This window comes from Pollachius pollachius (genome assembly GCF_949987615.1).
Source record: "Pollachius pollachius genome assembly, chromosome: 3".
Lineage (NCBI taxonomy): Eukaryota > Metazoa > Chordata > Actinopteri > Gadiformes > Gadidae > Pollachius > Pollachius pollachius.
In genome coordinates this window covers 43,155,087-43,175,355 of record NC_136936.1, presented here as the reverse complement: position 1 = coordinate 43,175,355, position 20,269 = coordinate 43,155,087, and the positions used below count along the sequence as shown (strand labels likewise).

The window sequence follows — 20,269 nt, the reverse complement described above, 5'->3', positions numbered from 1 at the left end:
GGCCACGGCGGCAAAATGTTGTAATAATGTTGTAATAAACCATGTTGCTTTGAGTACGACAACATAGCTGGTTTGCCCCCATTGTGTACTTGCAATAACCATTTGACATCCACCATCCATAGAATGCGTGTCCTCATTTCAAAGTTTTGAATCACAACTTTAATTTCATGAAGTATTTTAAGATTCTCTCCTGTTAAAAATGTGAAAGGCTGGAGGGTACTGCTTAGGAAAGACAATCGTGATTTGCATGGTATAAGCAAACAATGTAATGTGAATGGCCCTGATATAGTTAATATTAAATTTGAATGGTGCGGGGCACTGAAAACCCCAATATACTTGACATTACATCGACATTTTGGGGGTTCCCAGAGTCAAAATGGTGGGTTTTGGAGCAAACTGCAGTGGCACATCGGGCTTTTACTTCACACCTATAATGCACCGCTGGCTGCAATCGGTCAATAATAACATGTGAACAAACCTCTCAAGTTGCTATAGTGAATATATTGTAGCCTGACATTGGCATGTTGGACAGCATTTCGACAGCCGACGCAAACATGACGAGCACATCGAGCCTTGAGGAGATGTGTATTAATCTTGGACTTATCCCAGCCATTTAAATGCAACAGATTTTCATAGTAGCACTTGGATGAAGTCTTTTCCATCTCTTTTAAGTGCTTGTTTTCCCCCCCATCTCATAATTGGATTCAGATAATATTTTTCTCCATCATCTGCTTATTACGGTCGCTTTTCTACACTGTTATTGCCAAACATCATCTCACGTCGCATGCAACTCCCCGTGTCGGCGCTGAATAATGTAAGCAAATTTAATGAACACAACAGCTCGTGATGACGCCTCGTCAGAGACATGGTAATATATTATTAGTGGTTGCGGGGAGGGAGATGTGAAGACTGTGCAGGGAGGGAGGGGGCCTCGCAAAACGGTAATTCAGAAGGTACGAAAGTCGTATTTGTTTACAATACGTCATGCTGCACCGTATGCAGTAATTATTTGTGGCATGGAGTGTTTTTTTTATTTTTTTCCCCCTGGGGAACTAGTAAAGACACCGATGCCTCAACCCCTCGATTGCTCTGTGCTGAATGTCGCTACATTTAAGTGCATGTTTATTTCATGCATTCATTTGTGTTTTTAATTGGGTCTTCAGTTTATAGTTTATTTATATCACTCACATAGCCTGTGAAGTGTGTAACTATGTTTTTATTTGTGTTTCCCGTGAGAAGCCTTGCTATTCTCACAAATGCGTTCTTGAAGACATGCTATTGTGTTTGCTAGATTCAAGACCTAGTAGGCTGATGCTGGACTCTTATTTGTTGAAGCCTAAACATTATCCCTACTCCAGTAGGTGGTCAACGACTATGGTTGATTCAATCCGTATTAATACTCTATCTGATAGGGCTGTACTCTGAAACGTAGTGAAATATCATTCAGAGAACTGGGTCTACTCCAATCTCTTTTGAACCGTGCTTTCTTAGTTTTATTTAACGTCTGAATAAAACCTGATTTAGAGGCTTGAGACATTGGAATTGTTTAAAATATAATCATGGGTAAGGGAAAATTATCATTGAAAAAGAACTAATGAATGTTGATCTAATGAGATTGAATCATAACAAATACACAATGTGCTGCAGCGTGAGGAAAAATGTATTGAACAAGATGTGTTTGACTTACTCAGATTTGTTTTAGATGCAATTGATTGTAAATCAACAAAAATAGTAAGTCAAGTGTTAATGGAGTCATCACATATTCAACTTCTCAAACCGGGTTAAAGTTAGAAAGATATTGGGTAGGCGAACCCTTGTCTGTTCCCAGCATTCAACACCGCTATACAACGTGACATGGACCGCTGATTGTGCGGTTTGTATCCTTCTTCAGATCGCTCTATGAAGCGGCCTGATTTCTGTAGAATATCCTTAGAATTGACCTCTGTGATCTTCAAATGTTATGGTGTGATTTAGCTTGCGTGTCACGTCAATTTCCTTCGGTAACCTAGTAGCAAAAGTTTTTATTTTATATTTTTTATCAAAAGTACTCTTATTGAGCTGTCAAGATGGTAGCCCCCCGTGCGACCACCCTAATTTCACAAGTTCACATACAGTTTCTCTCTTAAAGGCAACATTTGCCTCCATCCCCTGAAAGAGTCTTGCCAAAATTTAAAATTTAAAGTCCTAGAGGAGGGTGTTTCAAAAGGATGGCACAGTCTGCCGAACTAAAACATTTAAAATTATTTTAGCCTTTGTGCCAACAGGCTTCGGCAATAGTCAAGAGGGCAAAAGAGTTTTATTTGCTTGAGGGTATTTTACAAATTGAGTCTGCGCCCATGTTTGGAAATCAATTGCTGCCTAACTGATGCCAGATTGATACTCAATGTGAACCGTGAACATCAGGATGGTCTCACAAAGCGACTTCAAAATTCTGAGACGGGCAGTGCCCTATTATATAGATAATGTGTATACATAGTCTACGATGTGTTAATATGTCGTGGATTCCACTGATGCATAGTGCAGAACCAGTCAATGCTAATTCGTCACTCAATCAGGTGTTAGTAAGTAACATTCAATCGCTAAGGCGAGTTGCTTCCAAACAGGTAGCTGAGCCCCTAGTCAAAGTTTGCCAGTTTAAGTTTCTTTGCTTTCTTTCGTACTCTAGTCCAACATGGACCATCTTACACAACTCTTATTTTCTTCTCTCTTTTTTTTTTTCCGTCCGGTGGAGGGGGGCGGTGCTCATAATATGTGGGGTGGGGGGGGAGGGATGGGAGAAACGGGGGAGGGCTTGAGGTATAGGTAAACCTCCCACGACTCCCACTCAGCACCTTTTTTCGGCAGCGTCCGTATCGCTAATGAAGAGCTCAATTTAGCCAGTGACGCGCCAGCACCCGGCGTCGAGCAACCTGAGTGGCTGAGCCGGCTGCTGACATCACGCAGCCCAGCCGTTGATTTGGCGCTGTCTCCGAGGCTCCGGAGTGAGAGTCTCGACCATGAGCGCCGAGCCATCGGAGCACAGACGGAGATAGAGCTGCGCGCGGAGCGACGCAGGCGCTAGAGACGGAGGGGAGAGTGAGAGAGAGACAGTCAGAGAGAGAGAGAGAGAGAGAGAGAGATAGACAGAGGGAGAGAAGTGCAGGGGAGCGGGAGCTGAACGCGGGGCTGTGTCAGGGACCGTTTCTCTGAGCAGCGACGTTGCCACCCAATGCAGCCTCTGGTACTATGGAAACTAAACCCCTGACCAATGGAAATAATGGAGGCTACAATGTGGCAGGTATGTGCGTTGTAGAAACTTGTCGATCGCCTGTAATTATTTTTTAGGCATTTTGCATTTGTTTTGCATTCCTGTGTGTTTGCCTGTATCTGGGGTCACTGTTGCAGAAAAATGTGTTGGCTTTCAGAAATGAGTAAGTGCACAGGGGTTGACGGGGCACACGTTCAACCCTTGGTATAAAGTTCCACACATTTTTATTTGTAACCTGCTTGCCTATTTCTTTTGTTGCCACATAGATCTCCGAGCCTGTTAAAATGATTGCCGTTCACGCAGCATGCTGAAGCTTTCACATGGGCTCTTTCCCGCCCACACAGCCATGTTAGAGAGGGTAGACTGGAGACCAGAAGGGGCTGTGAGGAAGGGAAAACCTTGTATGTGCACCCCCCCCCCCCCCTATCTTTTTGATGTGGCGCGAAAAGCGCGGTGGTCTTAGGACCCAAACCGCTCGCTGCCTTTCTAATTCACCCTGCTCCTCCCTTGTTGTACGGGCACACGGGGCAGAGTGGGAGACGCATGCAACAGGGTGAGCGTCAGGCTTTGCATTCTTCAAATTGTGAATGCCCGTTCCGGGCTTGATTTTGAGGCCATGTCTATGAGGCTCACTGACAAAGTGTTTTTTTTTTTTCTTGGCATGCTTAAAAGTCCCGTTAGCCGCGAGACTTCTGCTCTCTGTGGGACATTCAAAAGGTTTCTCGAGCATTCATTAAACACTTGGGTATTTTTAATTTGACAACGGAAAAAGGGAATCTGTCTTTTGTCTAAATTCAATAAGGTCAATTGGGCTGGTGAGAGGCCATAGCGATCGTCTCTCCGCGTTTCCCCGGTTTCCGATGGTGATGGCTCATTGGTAATTGCAACGGCTCCTAGTCATGTAGTCTGCCTTGGGGGAACCATTAGCAAATTATTTTTATGCTAAGTATGTCTGAACCGAGGTTTAATTGGTAGAGCGGCGCAACTTGTGCCTGAGCTTTTCCAGACACTGAATATGATTTGAGACGAGGCGGGGGGCAATTAAGTCCCCGAGGGGGGACAAAAAGAAAGGGAGGAGAATGCAAATTATTGGTTGTTTGGTTTTGTCTGGTTAATGGCTGTCCGTGGCAGTAGATGGTTCCCACTGCCGGAGTCCCAGTAATCGGGCGTCTGATAAAGGGTCTGTGTCTTAAACTTGTACATTTAAATGTTTGAATAAAACGTCACCGTTCTTGCATTGTATCTTTTGATCAATTGTTCTCTCAGGAGTGTGTGTGTGTGTGTGTGTGTGTGTGTGTGTGTGTGTGTGTGTGTGTGTGTGTGTGTGTGTGTGTGTGTGTGTGTGTGTGTGTGTGTGTGTGTGTAATAGCCCGATCCGCAGACAACCCAAGAGATCCACTCCAGATAGTGCTTAACACTGGGCAGGAACAGACAAAATTCCATTAAGATTAAAGGAAAAGGCAAGGGAATATCAGGCTCACGAAGGCAATTAAGTGGGATAATTGCTGCCTGAATGTAGCCTGGGCACACGTTTAACCTCCACAGGAAGTTCTTAATAGCGTTCATACAGCAGTCATTCTCTTGTGGGTTGATTGACGGGCGCCTTCGAGCAAAATGGCTCATGAAAAAAAATAGTCGAGCATGTACAAAAAAATCAATACAAACATCTCACTTTATTTCTTAATTTACTTCCAACAGTTTGTCAATGGTAAATTGTAATTAAATCTGCAGTCAGATTTTAACTCACTATTTAATGTCGTTTTTAAATCTTTGCTTGTACATAAATGCTTTATTTTATTTTGAAGAAAAAATTGAAAGAGTGAGTCTCTGACTCACTCTTTGAATTCACATGTCTGTGAATGTGAATTTTCCATAAGAGTGACCGGGCTGCCGTTTGTTATGTTCTCTCCGCTGTTTTGCAGCCTTGGAAAATTGTTGATTTTGATCAGGGCAGCTTAGAGTGTGGGAACAGATGGAATTGGGTTTAGGTAGGTAGGCAAAAGCTACCCCCTCCCCTTGCCTCAGGACAATTTTATCTCTTAATTCACAGGCATCAATAAGGTCCATGCCCCAGTGTGATTCGTGCACATTGAGGTGTGCGTGCGTGTGTGTGTGTGTGTGTGTTGGAATCTTTGCCTTTTTGAATGGAACAGCGTGCGGTCTCGGCTTGTGTGGATCCAAAGCCAAGGAACTCGGTGTGTCTCAGGCCGAGAGAGTATCGCTCTGAAAGGATGCAGTTAAAGAGTCAGACCCCCACCAGCAAAGACAAGCTTTTCCTTTTTTTCTTTTCTTTTTTTTGCCTTTCATCGCCCTCCCTCCCCTCCCGTCGCCCTGTGCAGGGAGGCGGGGCTTCAACGCTCCATCGCTCTCTGCATTTGTATTCATCCGCGACGCCATACATCTGCCAATCATCCATAACTCTTAATTGACTTTGAAATAATAATGGTTCACTCAGTGCTAAGGGGGATTATATTTAATAAGGACGCTGTACCCCAGTGTATTTGTCCTCAAGTCTGTGCGTGTTCATTTGAAAGTATGACTATAGGATTATCTTTTCCTTCTTAACATTGTTTTTCACTCTTGGTCGTTTTTTTCTTTTTTTACATAAAAAATTACGAACAAAAATTGGTTAAAACTTCAATATGCAAAGAAGATTAATTGTTTTTGGTTGCTTTTAACCAAGACATCACTAGCCGTCTTGGAATCGTTTTTTCAGTGTAGTGCGAGATTGAATACCCATAATCCCCCTCCCCCCTTTCCTATCCCGCCGGCTTTCATCGCCGCGGCCAGTTGAGGGCTGGCAGTGTGAGATGCCACCACTACTGCTCTCATTTTACAGCCGACGGGACACATCGCTGGCTTATTTATCCAGCCCCAGCACAATCAATAACCGAGCCGCGGCGAGCTGTCACTCGCCGACACGGACACGGACAGCTCATTTGTACCTTCCCCGAGATCTGTTCTCCGTGCAATACAAGAAAAAACTGTGACTACTACTCCGGCAGTCGCTCGATGGACAAACTACTGCGGAAGCTTGCACCGGATGCACTCACACACTCCATAGAAAGCAACCGCTCCTGATGGGGTGCTTCTGCCCTGATCCCGGGTTTAATCTGATGATTTCCGTGCACAGCCTCACCTACCCCCATTCCTCACCCCAGTCGTTAGCCCTGAATCTGCTCCATCCCACTCGGCCGGTGTCTGGCCATCGCGCTATGCTCCGCTGCACCCGGCGAGAAGTATCCACGACTACATGTTGTATCACAAATTGGCCGGGCTGCCAATATCTCTCTCCCCCCCCCCCCCCCCCCCCCCCCTTTATAAAAGGAGAGTGGAAGGAAGGGTTGAGTGGTTGGGTGGCGGGGCGCAGTAGCCCCCGGAGGCATAACGTGCACTGGGAGTGCGGGCCTTCCCCTTTGTATTTCTGCCCGGAGAACGAAACGGCGAATGGCCTCCTCTGATACGGCGCTCTGTAAACTGCTCCATCTGTCAGCTGTAAATTGTGTGGCGGCGTCGGAAACAAAGTCGCCACAGGTTTTTTAGATCCTTTTATTTTATCTCATGGAAAAAAAGGGCTCTTTTGTAATGTGGCTTCCTATTGGTGCTTCATAGCACTCGTAGCCTTTTCCTCTAAAGCAGCCTCCCCCTCCCATCAGCCATCACCCCCTCCCCGAGTCGCTCCGTCCCAGAGAGGCTCCATCTGTGGAGGCCTCACTGCGGGGGCGTTGGAGAGAAAAGGTCGACCAGGCGTAGGCGTGTTTATTCTGCCTCGAATCTCAATCTCTCTCTCTCTCTAGCTCCCTCGCTCTCTCAGCAGCTCGCTGTCTCTCTCTCCCACTCTCAGCGACTCTCGCTCCCTCTCTCCCTTTCTCTCTCTCTCCGAGCCTCTCTGTGCTGTTGTCGTGAGGTTGGAGAGGGATGAGAGGGAAGGATGGGGGGGCCGAGCGATACGGAAGGAGTTTATCACTGCGAGGTTCTTTCTCTGAGCGCGAGCAGTGTCTACTATCGGTGTGTATCCTCTGGCATACATTCACGGCGATCCTACGAGTCCCTGAGGCAAGCGATTTCAAGTCTAAACGCTATGTTATCGAGAGCACCCTGTGCAGCGAGGAGGCAGATCGCTGCCTCAGAAGGACCGGGTGCCCTTGACCGGTGGGTCCGCGTTGTTTGGCGGCCGGGCGAGAGTCGGGACGTGAGTGTTTGCGAGGACGGGTGGAGGACGGCCTGTCACTCGGGCGGCGAGCGGCCCCAGCCGATAGGCGGGGAGGGGGGTGGGTGCACAACGGAGGGAGGAAAAGGACTGACATGTTCCACACGCCCCTGATGGACGGGATTTATGCCACACCGCGGTGCGTGTGTGTGTGTGTGCGTGTGTGTGTGCAACACGAGTACAAGAGTGCGTGCGTACATGCAATCGGTACGCGAACAAATCGGATGGGTTCCCTGCCGTTTCAATAGCAAAAGAATGGGGATTTTGCATTGTTGGTGTGTATTCTTTTGTGTGTGCGTGTATATTTCTGCTCGCTCACACCTGTCCATTCTGTTGACGGTGTACTACCAGCTCCAGTCTGCCTTGCCTCATGAATTCATATCGGCCGAGGCCATAAGCACTTTAAATAATGCAGCAGCCCCTGTGTCGGCTCCATTAGCGTGATAAATGCGCTACTTTCTCCCGAGTTAGGAGCCGGCAAGTGTTTACCTAGCTGTTCCCCGCCATCCAAAATGCCTTTCTAAAATGGCTGACGAACAAGCGGTCTCTTTTATGTTTCATCGCGATGTGCTCGTCTTATGTCGGTCGGACATGGTTTTGTGCTCGGGGGCGTTAAAATACCCTTTTAGAATCACGATCATCGTACCATAAAGTTTTGTGCAGACGGAGGGGTTAGGCAGCCTTCAGGAGTGCAGAAAGTTAAAACTCTCAATCTACCTCGACACCTGGTTCCCTAGGAAACATATTTTCACAGGTGCTCACCTAAACTCAGCCTGACCTTCTGACTGACCCCTGAGAGGAGCGGTCCTCCTTCCTGAATACGAGATGGGGCTCGCGGGCTGCCACACCTCTCTGGCTTGGCCTGGGAGCACGTAGCTCACACGTAGCTTACAGAGACTCAGTGTGCTGCGCAAACAGTAGAAATGACCTGTGATTTTTAAAATCTCTCAAGCAGCTGGAAGATCAGACATTAATGCAGACGAATATCAAGGTAGATGTATAATGCAAATGTGGCAATCGTGGAGGTCTTCATCAAACAAAAATCTGACTTGGGCCTTATTCTTTCGTTGTTCCTCTCCAAGGTCACTAAGGGGCATGAGAGGCTTGCCAGAGGCCGACGCCGTTGTGAGCTGGACCCAGCGCTGTTGACGGGGACATGGGCCTCCTCCTCAGGGCTTCCAGCACGCGCAACACGACAAGCCGCCACCTGGGTGACCAACGCACACGCCCCCACCACCACGACGACCACCACGGCACCAGCAGCAGCAGCAGCAGCAGCAGCAGCAGCAGCAGCAGCAGCGCTCACAGGGACCCTGCGGGCTTCAGCCTCCTCTCTGGCGCCACGTCACCGCACGGCCCGCACCCAGCCCCAGCCGCAGCAGCACAGCCGGTGAGCGCCGGGGGTCCGCACTCACACTCCGACACACACACACACACACGATGGGTGTCGGTTTCTGAAGGCGCACACACGTAGTAGACAGGCCGGACCACGAGAAGGGTGTTGGAGGTGATGTCAAGGATCCCAGTGTGGTGGCAGGTTGCCAGGGGAGATGACTGATGGGGGGGGGAGGCTTTATTGCTTCCCTCGTTCCTTCGTTCCCCAGTGTTAAGAAGGAAGGCTCCCCGGGGGCCACCAGACCCCCGCGGAGTGGTTCAGGGGGCCCAGGGTGCATGCAGGAGTGTCGACATCATATCCGAGCGCAGCCTGCTGTGGCGTGTCAGTGATCGATGCGCCATCTGGGGCCGACACACCCCGCCCCCACCCCACCCCACAAACTGTCAAGAGTTGTGACAGGTTCTCAGCACAGTGCCACGCGTGCATAACTCCACGCCCCGTAACGCGTTCACAGAGGGTTGTTTCAGAGCCGCAACTCATTAGCGCCCGGGGAACGGGAGCGCAGTCGAGTTCCCCTGGGTGCGGTGGGGGGTTGGCTACGCACCGCATGTCTTCAGACGCGGCTGGGGCCGCCCTTCAGTTTAATGGGGGCGGGGGCCCTGAAGTGAAGTCTGGTACGACGCGTTCAAAAGTCCCCCCTTTTAAAAGAAAGTGTCAAGAACGACGTTAAAGTGCTTGAATGCCAAAATGTCCTCCCAAGCTATGTCGTTTGTATTTCTTCCCCCGCCCCCCCCTCAGGTCTCCAGCGCTTGGTAGACGCTCCAAGTAGCCTTCTCTCATGAGGATGTCTGAAACTGTCACTGTAAAAGAGACTCGCAACACTATGAGAGGCCTGGAGACGGAGGAGAACCGCGCCGCGCCGGCCGTGGCTGTCGTCATCGCCGCCGCCACCACCACCACCGCCGCCGCCGCCGCCAGCGACGAGAACATCCCCGACGGCGCCACCGTCAGCCCCACCAAGAGCGACGGCAGGGAGCCCCCACCCCAGCCGTCGGCCGACGAGCCCGCGCCCACCTCGGAGGCTTCGCCCCAAGCCCAGGCTCCGCCTCCGCCCTTGTCCCAGCCGACGCCTCCCCTGCTCCCGCCGACCCCCCAGCCCGGCAGGGACGCCAGTTGCTTCCCCGACAGGAACGACACTCAGGTAAGGAGCCCCGGGGTCTTCAGGTCCCCCTCTCTCAAGGCCCTCTAGCCTAGTGTTGAGGCCCCCCCGCTCTTCCCCATAGGCCCTTGCCTGTTTTCTTTCTCCCTGCACCCAGCGTCCCCATCAAGGACTCCAATCAACCTTGAGCCACTCCAATTTGCTCATAGTAGGTCTGGCCTTTCAGCTTGAAGGGGCCCCTGTTGTGTGCCATGGGAGTGAACTAAAGGTATATGTGCTAAGGGATATTCAGGGGATGTGTGGGGGGCAGGACACGGGACGGCGGGGGGCGATGTTGGCTCCATTATTGGGCTTAGTAATGGCGAGCGGAGCAGCAGAGGAGAAATAATTGCTTTCCGATACAACACAGGGCTCAGGGGCCCTTGGGAGTCTCCTGGCGGAGCACAACCAATCAATTGTCAGATAATTGAGTTATGAGAACCTGCAGAGGCCGTACCACAGAAACCACAACGCCGTTATTATTGTACGCTTGAAGGTTAAAATGGTGGCCGCAGCGCTGCCGGGAGGGAGGGCGACGTGTGACGTCCGGCCTTTTTTATTAAAAAAACCATTTCTACCGCCAGACAACCGCGTCGATGCAGGGACATTTCCCAGCATGCACCTCTTCTTAAATAGCCCTCAAAGCCTTCTGATCTCTGCATGCTTTTTCCCCTTTAGTACTTTTGTGCACCAGTCCCCCCCGCCGCGAAGGCTCCCCCTGCCTCCCCCCCCCTCCTCCGGTGTTTTCATGTGCCATGAGCTCACATCAAATAAGATTCCCTGCGCATCCAACCAATTCCTCCCATACTGCCACCTCTTTGGGGCGGCACAACGGATGTCATCGCCGCCATCTGCTGCCGCCACTTTCGCTGCGCGCCTTGGCTCGCTGCACACGGGATGCTGAGAATAGCCGTTTGTGACCGGCTCCCCATAGATGGCCGAGATTCTCGCTCTGAAAAAAAAGGCAAACTTTTGTGGCGTCACACCTTCGCGACCAATCAGCCCTCAGGGTTTTATCCGCTGCACAATCCCCCTGCAGAACCTCTAATCCTGTTGTTCGCAGCTGGACAAGGAGCGCCACTTTGATGCTTGCATAGTGTGACCGCCTTTAGATGACTTGGAACAGACTTGTGACCTTGAACGGTCGAGCCTTTCTGCCTGTAAACAAAGATTTAAAAACACACAAACACACACTAACACACGCACACCGAGAGAGCGCGTCGCGGTCGCACACTGTAGATTTGAAATGGATTTGCCAGTCGCTGTCGAAGGCCACTGAGGACATCGGTGCTGTGCGCCTCTCATCGTCTCATCTGATCCATTTTGTCTCATTGCCCACCACCGTACAGCGGCAAACACCTGGACAGCCAGGAAAACGGGCCAAGGTACAGTTGCAAGAGGCATGTCTGTAACCGGTGCTTGCTTGTCATCCAACCCGCTCCCATCTCGTTCCATGTAGATGGATTTCTGTGTTTTGTGTGACTTGCATTTGTGAGTTTGGCTTTTGGAAATGTATCTTGCAATGGATATTGACATGTCATATACAGGAGTATCGGGTATTCAGAGTGTCTTTTGATGCCTTTTTGTTATTTTCTTGTCTTCTACATTTCATGCACTTACTTGGACTCATGACTCACCTAACAATGCTGCATCTTTGACCAAGTGTGTCATTTTGTATTGTATTTAAAAATCAACAATCGATAATCCATCCGTAATTTGGTTTTGTGCTTGCATCGCACGGGGAAATGGTTTTCTTTCTAACCGAGCTTGACTTTAATTTCCAACCCCTTTTTTCTCTTTGAAAGCGAACCCCCTCTTCCTCGGTTGTGCTTGGTGTGTGGTGGTGTCATCTCTCTTGTCCCATCCTGACTCTTCTTAACCCTCACCACTCTCCCCCAGTCTAACTCAAAGTTAAAGTTAGTTCGGAGCCTGGCTGTTTGCGAAGAGTCCTCCTCTCCCCCTTTTACCACTGATCTGCCTGGAGAACACCAGGTAAAACTCTTCCCCCTCCCCCCTCCTCCTCTCCCGCTCTATTCCCTCCCTCCTCTTCCTATCCCCTCCTACCACCCATCTCCCGTTGGTCCCACACTCATACCCCCCCCCCCCCCCCCCCCACCCTACCCCAGCCAACCCACAACTTCTTCCACCAAACAGCTGGAGTTCGGGGCCCAACGACATTTCACTGCCCATGAGTGCTTCTGAAATGTTTTTATCGCCCCATAACGTTCAAACACATGGTGCAGAAAGGGGTATTACAGAGCAGCTGCACTTAAACCCTAAAGTGAGTTGGTTGTAAAGTCTCACAGATCTGCTCCTTTGCTGATGTCAGACTCATTTTGCACTGTGTTAAACTAAGGTTTGAAACCTGGAACAGGCTTGGGACAACATTTTGGATGTTGGGTGCTAGTGTGGCTCTATTACCGTAAAAGAAAGATCAGCTCTATTACACTGTCTACTGAAGAGAACATGCACTTTACACGAGTGCTTTCAGTTCTGTTTGCCTTTTTAAAATTGTCATAACATATTCCCCTGTATCGTATTATGATTGTCAAAGGGGCTTGAATAGGGTTTCTTTTAAGACTCTCTTTCCTCACCTCCTGCCCGTTGAGCCGGTCTCTAACTAGATGCTATTTACTCCAGGTCGCCATTATCCACTGTGTAAACACCACAGCTTTGGCCCCCACTTATCACGAAAAAGAGAACCAAAAACAACAGTCTGTCGCGGGCTTGTTCCGCTCGGCTCTGCTTTTGTATCCGCGCTGAATGGTGAAATAGAAGGCCTTTTATAGCCTGCAGATTCTCTTTAATAAGAAGTGAATGGGGGTACGGAGGGAAAATCTGCCGGGGCCCGCACTCCGTAGGGTCACGTATTGTCTGGAGCGTTGGGGATTGAGAGTGGCACAATCTGCCACTTCACTGATACAGATGGAGGCTTTCTCAGGATGCCCCCGCCTGGTTACCACACCGCTCGCCTGGTTAACGGAGTACTAGCGAGGAACTTTGGAAACTAACCCTTCAGCACTGTTTGTGTTGGTCCCAGTAGTAAAAAAAAAGGGAAAGGGAAATAAATTAATTGTAAAACTGAGCATACTCCCCGCAGGCTGTTAGTACTTGGGTATAGTTTTAGTTTTAATCCTACGTTTTTGAGTTTGTATTCTCCCACCCCTCTGTCTTTGTTCCGCCAGAACAGCCTTTAGGCGACTACTGATGAATGGTTGCTGCTGACACCATCAAATTCAAACCGCAAGGGTTGCACACTCTGGGCCGGTTGGCTTCCATGGTCCTTGTATTAAGATCTGGACTGCTTGGGTTTGGCCGTACCCAATGCAGATCCCGGCAAACACTATTCATTTGTATTTCAGTTGAATAAATTTTATTCATTTTTTACCTATTTTTGTTGGTAAAAAATTAACATAATTGAACGTGGGGTCTTGAAAACATTGGCCGTGTCACATTTTGTCATTTCTATTTTTGCATTATCTTGTAGGCTGAAATTTCCATCAAGCTGAGCCAATCGTTAGACAAAGAGGAACCTCCGACGTCAACCAAGAATGAGCAGGAGAAGGCCGGAGACAAGCAGGAGCGGCCCGAGAAGCTGACCAGGAAGCTGTTGTCTCGAGGTGGGCGGCTCCCGACACTGCCACCTGTTTGGGCTCGTTATCGCCATCCATTTAAGGGTTGGTGTAAACGAGGACCAGCAGGTGGGCTCGTTACCATAAACACCAGTGGTTAAGGCATCCCAAACATAAAGGCTGTATTCGAAATTGTTCCCTATTCACTCACTCACTATTCCCTATATAGTGTTCATGATATAGTGCACTATATAGGGAACGAACAAACGAGAATTCGGACACTACGCTCAACATTTCTTAACGTCATTTGCGTCAGTAAATGCGGCGGGTATTTGTGTGACGCAGACAGATGCACACATCATGTAAGCAAAATGGGCACTCACGAGGAAAGCTGGAGGATGTATTGATGTTAAATGTTACATTTCCTTGATCAAGGTTTTTTTTATTAATTTTGAATGTTAAATTTTCTGTGTTAAACCCCAAATAAATTGTTGACATTTCTAAACGAAAGCCGGCGACTCCATCATTAAATGTATTTGTTTTCGCGGTTATTCAGCTTCTTCTTCTCCGGAAAAACACGACCGCATTCCATTGTGGTATACGGGAGTAACATGTAGGGAACATCGTATGTGCACTCAAATTTTGGGTATTTTAAGTGCACTATATAGTGCATGAAATTAACCACTGAGAATTCGAACACCACTACAAAATGCAGGCACCCTATATAGTGCACTATATCCGTGATAGGGAACGATTTCGAACACAGCCTCACAAGACTCATTTGTGTTTTGTTCGTTGGCTACTCGCGTTGCATGTACTTTCGGTACGCTATTCCTTTAAGACTAGAACAAAAAATATCTACCATGACCATCTCTAACCAAGCCTGCTATCCCCCCTTCCCCCCCCCCCCCCCCCCTTTTTCCTCCAGACTCGAGTCAGGAATACACAGACTCCACAGGGATTGATCTCCACGAGTTCTTGGTGAACACGCTAAAAAACAACCCCAGGTGTGTACACACAAACCCGCTGAAAGAGTCTTTGATGGCTTGGGCCGCTGCACTGTGTGTGCTGGGATGAGGACCACGCTTAAAAGAAAAATGATCCGTCTTTCTCTTTCTGGAGCGGTACTGGTGTACCTGTTATACTGTGCCCTGCATAAGGGGCCTCATCACCTAACGGGGTGTTTAAGTTCCACTTAAAGGGCCATATGGTCGTTATTTCCCCTGTTACTAACCCTAGCGCTTACAAAAACTGTCTAGGAAGCCACCATGTCATAATGTCCTAAAGAGTCGTTGAAAGAGTCTGTGAATAATTCTTTGTTCTGTAAATCCCACCCAGGGACAGAATGATGCTGCTGAAGCTGGAACAGGACATCCTCGACTTCATCAGTAATAACGAGTAAGTCGTATTTTTGGGTCACATTTCCACAGAATAAGCTGCGCCCCTGTCGGTTCTATTAAACCGTGCATAATTTCCCAGAGACGGGTCTGCACGCCGCTGCGGGCGGGCGCTAATGAGATCTGACCGCGGGCGGCCCGCCACGCCATCGCCGCTTAAGAAACCCCTTTCTAATCGTCTTCTTTTAGTCCGCACTGAATTATTGATTTAGTTCTCTCCATCCCTCTCTCTCGCTCTCTTGCGCTTTTCCTCTCGCTCGCTTCTCTTCCCTTCCCGCGCTCTCTATCTCTCTTTTGTCCTAAGCCCCCCCCATCCATTTACCATGTTTTCCTTCTCCCTCAGAAGCCAGAAGAGGAAGTTCCCTCCAATGACCTCCTACCATAGAATGCTGCTGCACAGAGTTGCCGCGTACTTTGGCCTGGATCACAATGTCGATCAGACCGGCAAATCTGTCATCATCAACAAAACTAGCAATACCAGAATGTGAGTAATGTGCACAGACAGGCACACACACACACCTCTAAACACACACCTCTGCGTGCACACACACACACACACACACACACACACACACACACACACACACACACACACACACACACACACACACACACACACACACACACCTCTGAACACACACACACCTCTGAACACACACCTCTGAACACACACACACCTCTGAACACACACACACCTCTGAACACACACCTCTTCACACACAATCATTCGCTCGCCTCTGCTCGAGGAATTGAATTTCTCAACCTGCTTTAATTCAAACGGCTTAGACTTGCAGAAATTACAAACGCCCGTATCTTCCGTGCAGGCAAAACAGATTTTTTTCCGTGCAGCCCTGGCAAAATGATTTTTTTATGGGTTTGGGGGCCGGGTGGAAACTTAATTATCTGCGATTTCCAATATTGCTATGGGGTGGGTGTGGGGGTGTTGCAAGTGGAAGCTGGGTTTTATGAGACGTGCACATCTTAGGTTTTATTCCTGCACACCCCTGTGACTACTGTAAATGTTGACCCCCACCCCTCCCCCCGCAGACCTGATCAGAAGTTCTCGGAACACATTAAAGATGACAAGACGGATGACTTCCAGAAACGCTACATTCTCAAAAGGGACAACTCCAGCTCAGACAGGGATGAAAACATGGTGGGTGTACACACGCGCGCACACACACACCTGCACACCTGCTCGACACCACTGCAGACAGGCAATCTGCCTCGTACCAGACGTGAAGGGAAAAAAAACCCTTCCTTTCAGTGTTTGTCTGGTCTGTTAGCTGTTGAAACGCTGACGTTATAGTTGCTATCTTCACTCCCCAGGCCCTGGGGTGTGTGTGATTTTATGTGTGTGTGTGTGTTTGTGTGCGTCTGCGTGTGTGGTTGTGTGTGCATGGAGATAAGGAGAGAAATTGTCCCATTTGCTCTCGAATTATAATCATTCTCGCCATTAATTAAAACAAGCTCTGAGCAGGGAGCAGAATTAATCATCGAAGAAAAACTATTGTATCACAATATCTAATTCATATTCACACTGCCTCAAGGATGAATCTAACGGGCGTTTTGAGACTTTATTTAGGAAAAAAGAATTGGTACTACTTTGTCCATCAGATATATGGCCAAATGAAAGAATATTACTCCTACGAGCAATCCGTTTGAACCATACCCCTTATGATAAGCCGAATTAAATTTTATTACAACGCTATAATAATATTTTATTCAGACAAAACATTGATGTGGACCGCTCCACGAGTCGTTTTTTTAATAGTATTTTGGGACTCAAACAAGCCCTGCAGTGTGGTAATTGGGAGGTGCCCCACCAGAGCTGGTTCTCCAACATGGCGTTGTGTGATTTTGTTGCAGATGCGCATGCGGCTGAAAGACGACCGAAGGAGCAAGTCCATCGAGGAGCGGGAGGAGGAGTACCAGCGGGCAAGAGACAGGATATTCGCTCAAGATGCAAGTGCCCCCCTTTCGCCCTTCAGCAAATGGACCGCGGACGTCCCTTCTGTCCATGAACACGTGTTTTGCTTTTCTCAAATGCACTCGCCCCTCTTTTAACTTTTTTGGGTGTTTCTGTGTTTTAGGGTCATGACGGCTTTGCACTCGATAAAAGGTACGGCCCACCCTCAAGGGTGTTGATGATCTGATGAGGTCTCTTTGATTAAAACACACACGTTTTCTAACAGCTTGACTCCGGTTTAAGGAAAATATTGTATGTCCCCAGGATACAAGAAGATGATGTCTGCAACAGCACCCAGCAGAGACGCCAAGTATTTCGGTGAGCTTTCTTCCTCCCCAAAACAGAAAATGAATACATGAAGCAAAGATAGATGTATAATATAGCTATTGAGTCAAATGTACAGTGGAACCTTGGTTGGTTTTATAGATACCAAATGTGTCAACACATTTTTGAGTTTCACATATTTGGTAGCAACAAACATTAATTTATACATTTTCATTTTAAGTTGACTGAACCACAAGTTAACCTTCTGCTGGAGCACATTTCTGCTGTAGTTTAAAACATGTCTCGGATCATTTCAATCTGGTCCACCGACTAGATAGAACCCCATCTATACTCGGCCCGGTACTGCTGACGGTCCAATAGTGATTAACCGGTAAGCGGTGTTCTTCCAGGTTAAAGGACGGGCGCTCGGCCAACAGCCGCCAGAGCAGCTCGGAGAACGAGCCAAAGTACGGCGACCCGCGGCCGTGGAGCAGCACGGACTCGGACAGCTCCAACCGCAACCTCAGGCCGGCCATGACCAAGGCCAGCAGCTTCAGCGGCATCTCGGTGCTCATGCGAGGGGACAGCTCCGCCAGCAGCAAGAGCATGGGCCGCCTCTCCAAGACCGGTGAGCACGGCCGCCACACGGCCACGGCCTGCACCACAAACACCACCCAGCTCTCAGAACCTCAGTGTCCCGCACACACACACACACGCACGCACGCATGCGCACACACGCGCGCAACAATCAAACCAAACACGACCATGTGAAGTCTCGTGGCCGGTCAGAAAGAGAGTAATGGCTTTGTTCAAGGTTACAACACGGTGGGTGTTTTCCCTGTGTTTTTAACCCTAGTAATAAAAAATAAGCTTTAAGAAATATAGATATTTGTGAAATTCATGCAGAAGATTGCCGTGGGTACATGGCTATTAATTGTACAAGCCATGGTTTTACTCGGGCTGTTGTTGTTGAGGCTGAAACTTATTTGATTGACCATCTCACTTCAGAAAGAATAAAGATGCAAGGGCTGACTTGAGCGGCTTGATGTAAACGTTTGCTACTCGGCATGCAGAGAAAAACAAACATTTGTCACCAGCCAATCCTGGCTGGTGACGTTTCACTGCCTGCCCCAGACAACCACACATTCATCCAATGGCTTTGGCTGCTCGCGCTTCGCTCACCACAACTCGGGACTGGCCAGAGAGTGCCAGTCCAGAGTCAACTGCATCTGCCAAAGGCAAAGCCTGTGGTCCTGGCTCTTTGTTGTCACTGCACCATATTGTTTGAGTTTTACATTTATTTAGTACATTTATTTGAGTTGTTGGAATCTGTGCTTTATTGTGTACGAACACAAGCAGGGGTTGCAGGCAGAGGCGAGAATAAAATGAAATCCATGCATTTTTAATCTGCCCGGCCTGCATCGCATCAATTAGATTATTTCTTTTTTCGGTTTGCTTGTCCGGGGCTCAAGACCAAGACATTGATGGAGCGCTTCTCTTGCTCACGGGCACCTGCTGAGGTCCCCGTAGCAGGGCGTGCCGAACACTGCGGCCCACCCAACCCCTCCCTCCTCTGCTTTTGGTGCACTCTCTCACCCTAGCGTTTGCTCACCTTTCCTGCTGTTACATAAAACTCCTTTCGCTTTTCATGTTTTTGCTTTCAAATTGTTTAATTTCATCGCTGTTGCCTCCTTTTCCGAAAGCTGCTGGGCTCCAAGCTGACTTGTATGTTAACGATTGAACAAGAAGCCACCTTGACCGATATAACGTGAGGAATCTGTTGAGATCCACGGGTGACTTGACACGGTGCCGCAGTGTCCCCTGCCCCCCAAGTAAAAACATTGTTTTGCCAATGCAAACGATGGATTTTTATTCACCCATCAAAGGAGTTACGTTCGCCCCATTCTATCTCATTACCTTTTATTGTCCCATCGGTAAACGAGCTTCAGGAGCACGTGCCCTAGCCATGGCGTGCATCGGAGAGACGCAGGGAAACGGCTCCAAGACGTTAATGGAAAAGATAGACATCTCATGTCAAGCTAGTGACATCATTATGCTCCCAGACCCGCTTTATGGCAGCAGCTCTCCCATGGGTAATTACCATAGATAATTAGATATAATCCATTATAATTAGATTTATAAATTCCGCGTTGATATTTGACCTCAATGTGGCGCACATGGCTCCCGACCGCAGTCGCTTTACCGCTCCCACCAGCCTCTTGTCCTTCTCACCGTGTCGGCAGCCATCGCTTTCATCGCCCTTCACGCCATTTCCATCCATCCCTACCAACGCCCTTGCATGCTCGCCCCCCCCCCCCCCCCCCCGTCCCTCCTAAAGGTCTTTGCTCTGCACCGGAGGTTTAAGGCTTTCCTTCTCCTCCTCCCCCCCCCTCCTTCTCCCCCAGGTTCCGAGTCGTCTAGTAGCATAGGCTCCTCTACGGGATCGCTCTCCCGCTCCCAGCCGCCCTTCCCCGCCCAGCCGCCGCCGCCGGTGCCGCCGCCCAGCCAGCCGGCGGGCCCCGGGGGGGCGGCGCCGGTGGCCTACCCGCTCCTCTGCACTAGTAGCTCCATGTCGTACGAGGTGGGCCGGAGCGGAGCGGCGGCGGCGGCCGTCGTGACTGCCCCGGCCCCGGCCCCGGCCTCGGCCCCGCCTCCTCTGCCTCTTCCTCTTCCTTCTCTTCCTCCTCTTCCTCAACCGACGCAGCCGCCGTCGCTGCCGACCTCCACGACTAACACTACTAGCTACTATTTGCTTCCACTGGAAGCCGCAGGGATACCCCCAGGCAGCGTCCTGGTCAACCCGCACACAGGTTGGTAACCTCTGACCCCCCCAGGGGGACTAGCGCCCCCCCCCAATACCTCCCCTGTTGTTGGCTTTGCCTTCGGAGGGGTCGGTTTCTCGCTTTGACTGCATGCGCGGTAGTGTGTGTGTTTTGTAGGAGTGTGTGTTTTCCTGTTTCCTTTAACCTTCAAACTAACCGTACTCACATCGCTATGGTAATTTCACCTCGGGCCCAACTCTTGCTGTTTTTTCTTTCTTGATAGACTCTGGAGGAAATGAATCCTCTGAACGAGG

At 49.2% G+C, this 20,269-nt stretch overlaps 1 protein-coding gene across 3 annotated transcripts in view; it reads left to right on the top strand.

Annotated features, from left to right (window-relative positions):
- Positions 1-20,269, top strand: part of LOC307072859 (R3H domain-containing protein 1-like) — a 49,573-nt gene that overhangs the window by 13,836 nt on the left and 15,468 nt on the right. For all 3 annotated transcript variants that reach the window (XR_013811702.1, XM_079732392.1, XM_079732391.1), the window contains exons 2-12: positions 8,540-8,847; positions 9,592-9,994; positions 13,479-13,611; positions 14,492-14,570; positions 14,902-14,961; positions 15,304-15,444; positions 16,008-16,116; positions 16,830-16,925; positions 17,054-17,082; positions 17,194-17,247; positions 17,604-17,821. Coding sequence is in view for 2 of the 3 variants with exons in the window: in XM_079732392.1 (XP_079588518.1) it covers positions 9,632-9,994; positions 13,479-13,611; positions 14,492-14,570; positions 14,902-14,961; positions 15,304-15,444; positions 16,008-16,116; positions 16,830-16,925; positions 17,054-17,082; positions 17,194-17,247; positions 17,604-17,821 (1,282 nt within the window). In the remaining variant the exon portion in view is untranslated. The remainder of the gene's footprint in view (positions 1-8,539; positions 8,848-9,591; positions 9,995-13,478; positions 13,612-14,491; positions 14,571-14,901; positions 14,962-15,303; positions 15,445-16,007; positions 16,117-16,829; positions 16,926-17,053; positions 17,083-17,193; positions 17,248-17,603; positions 17,822-20,269) is intronic.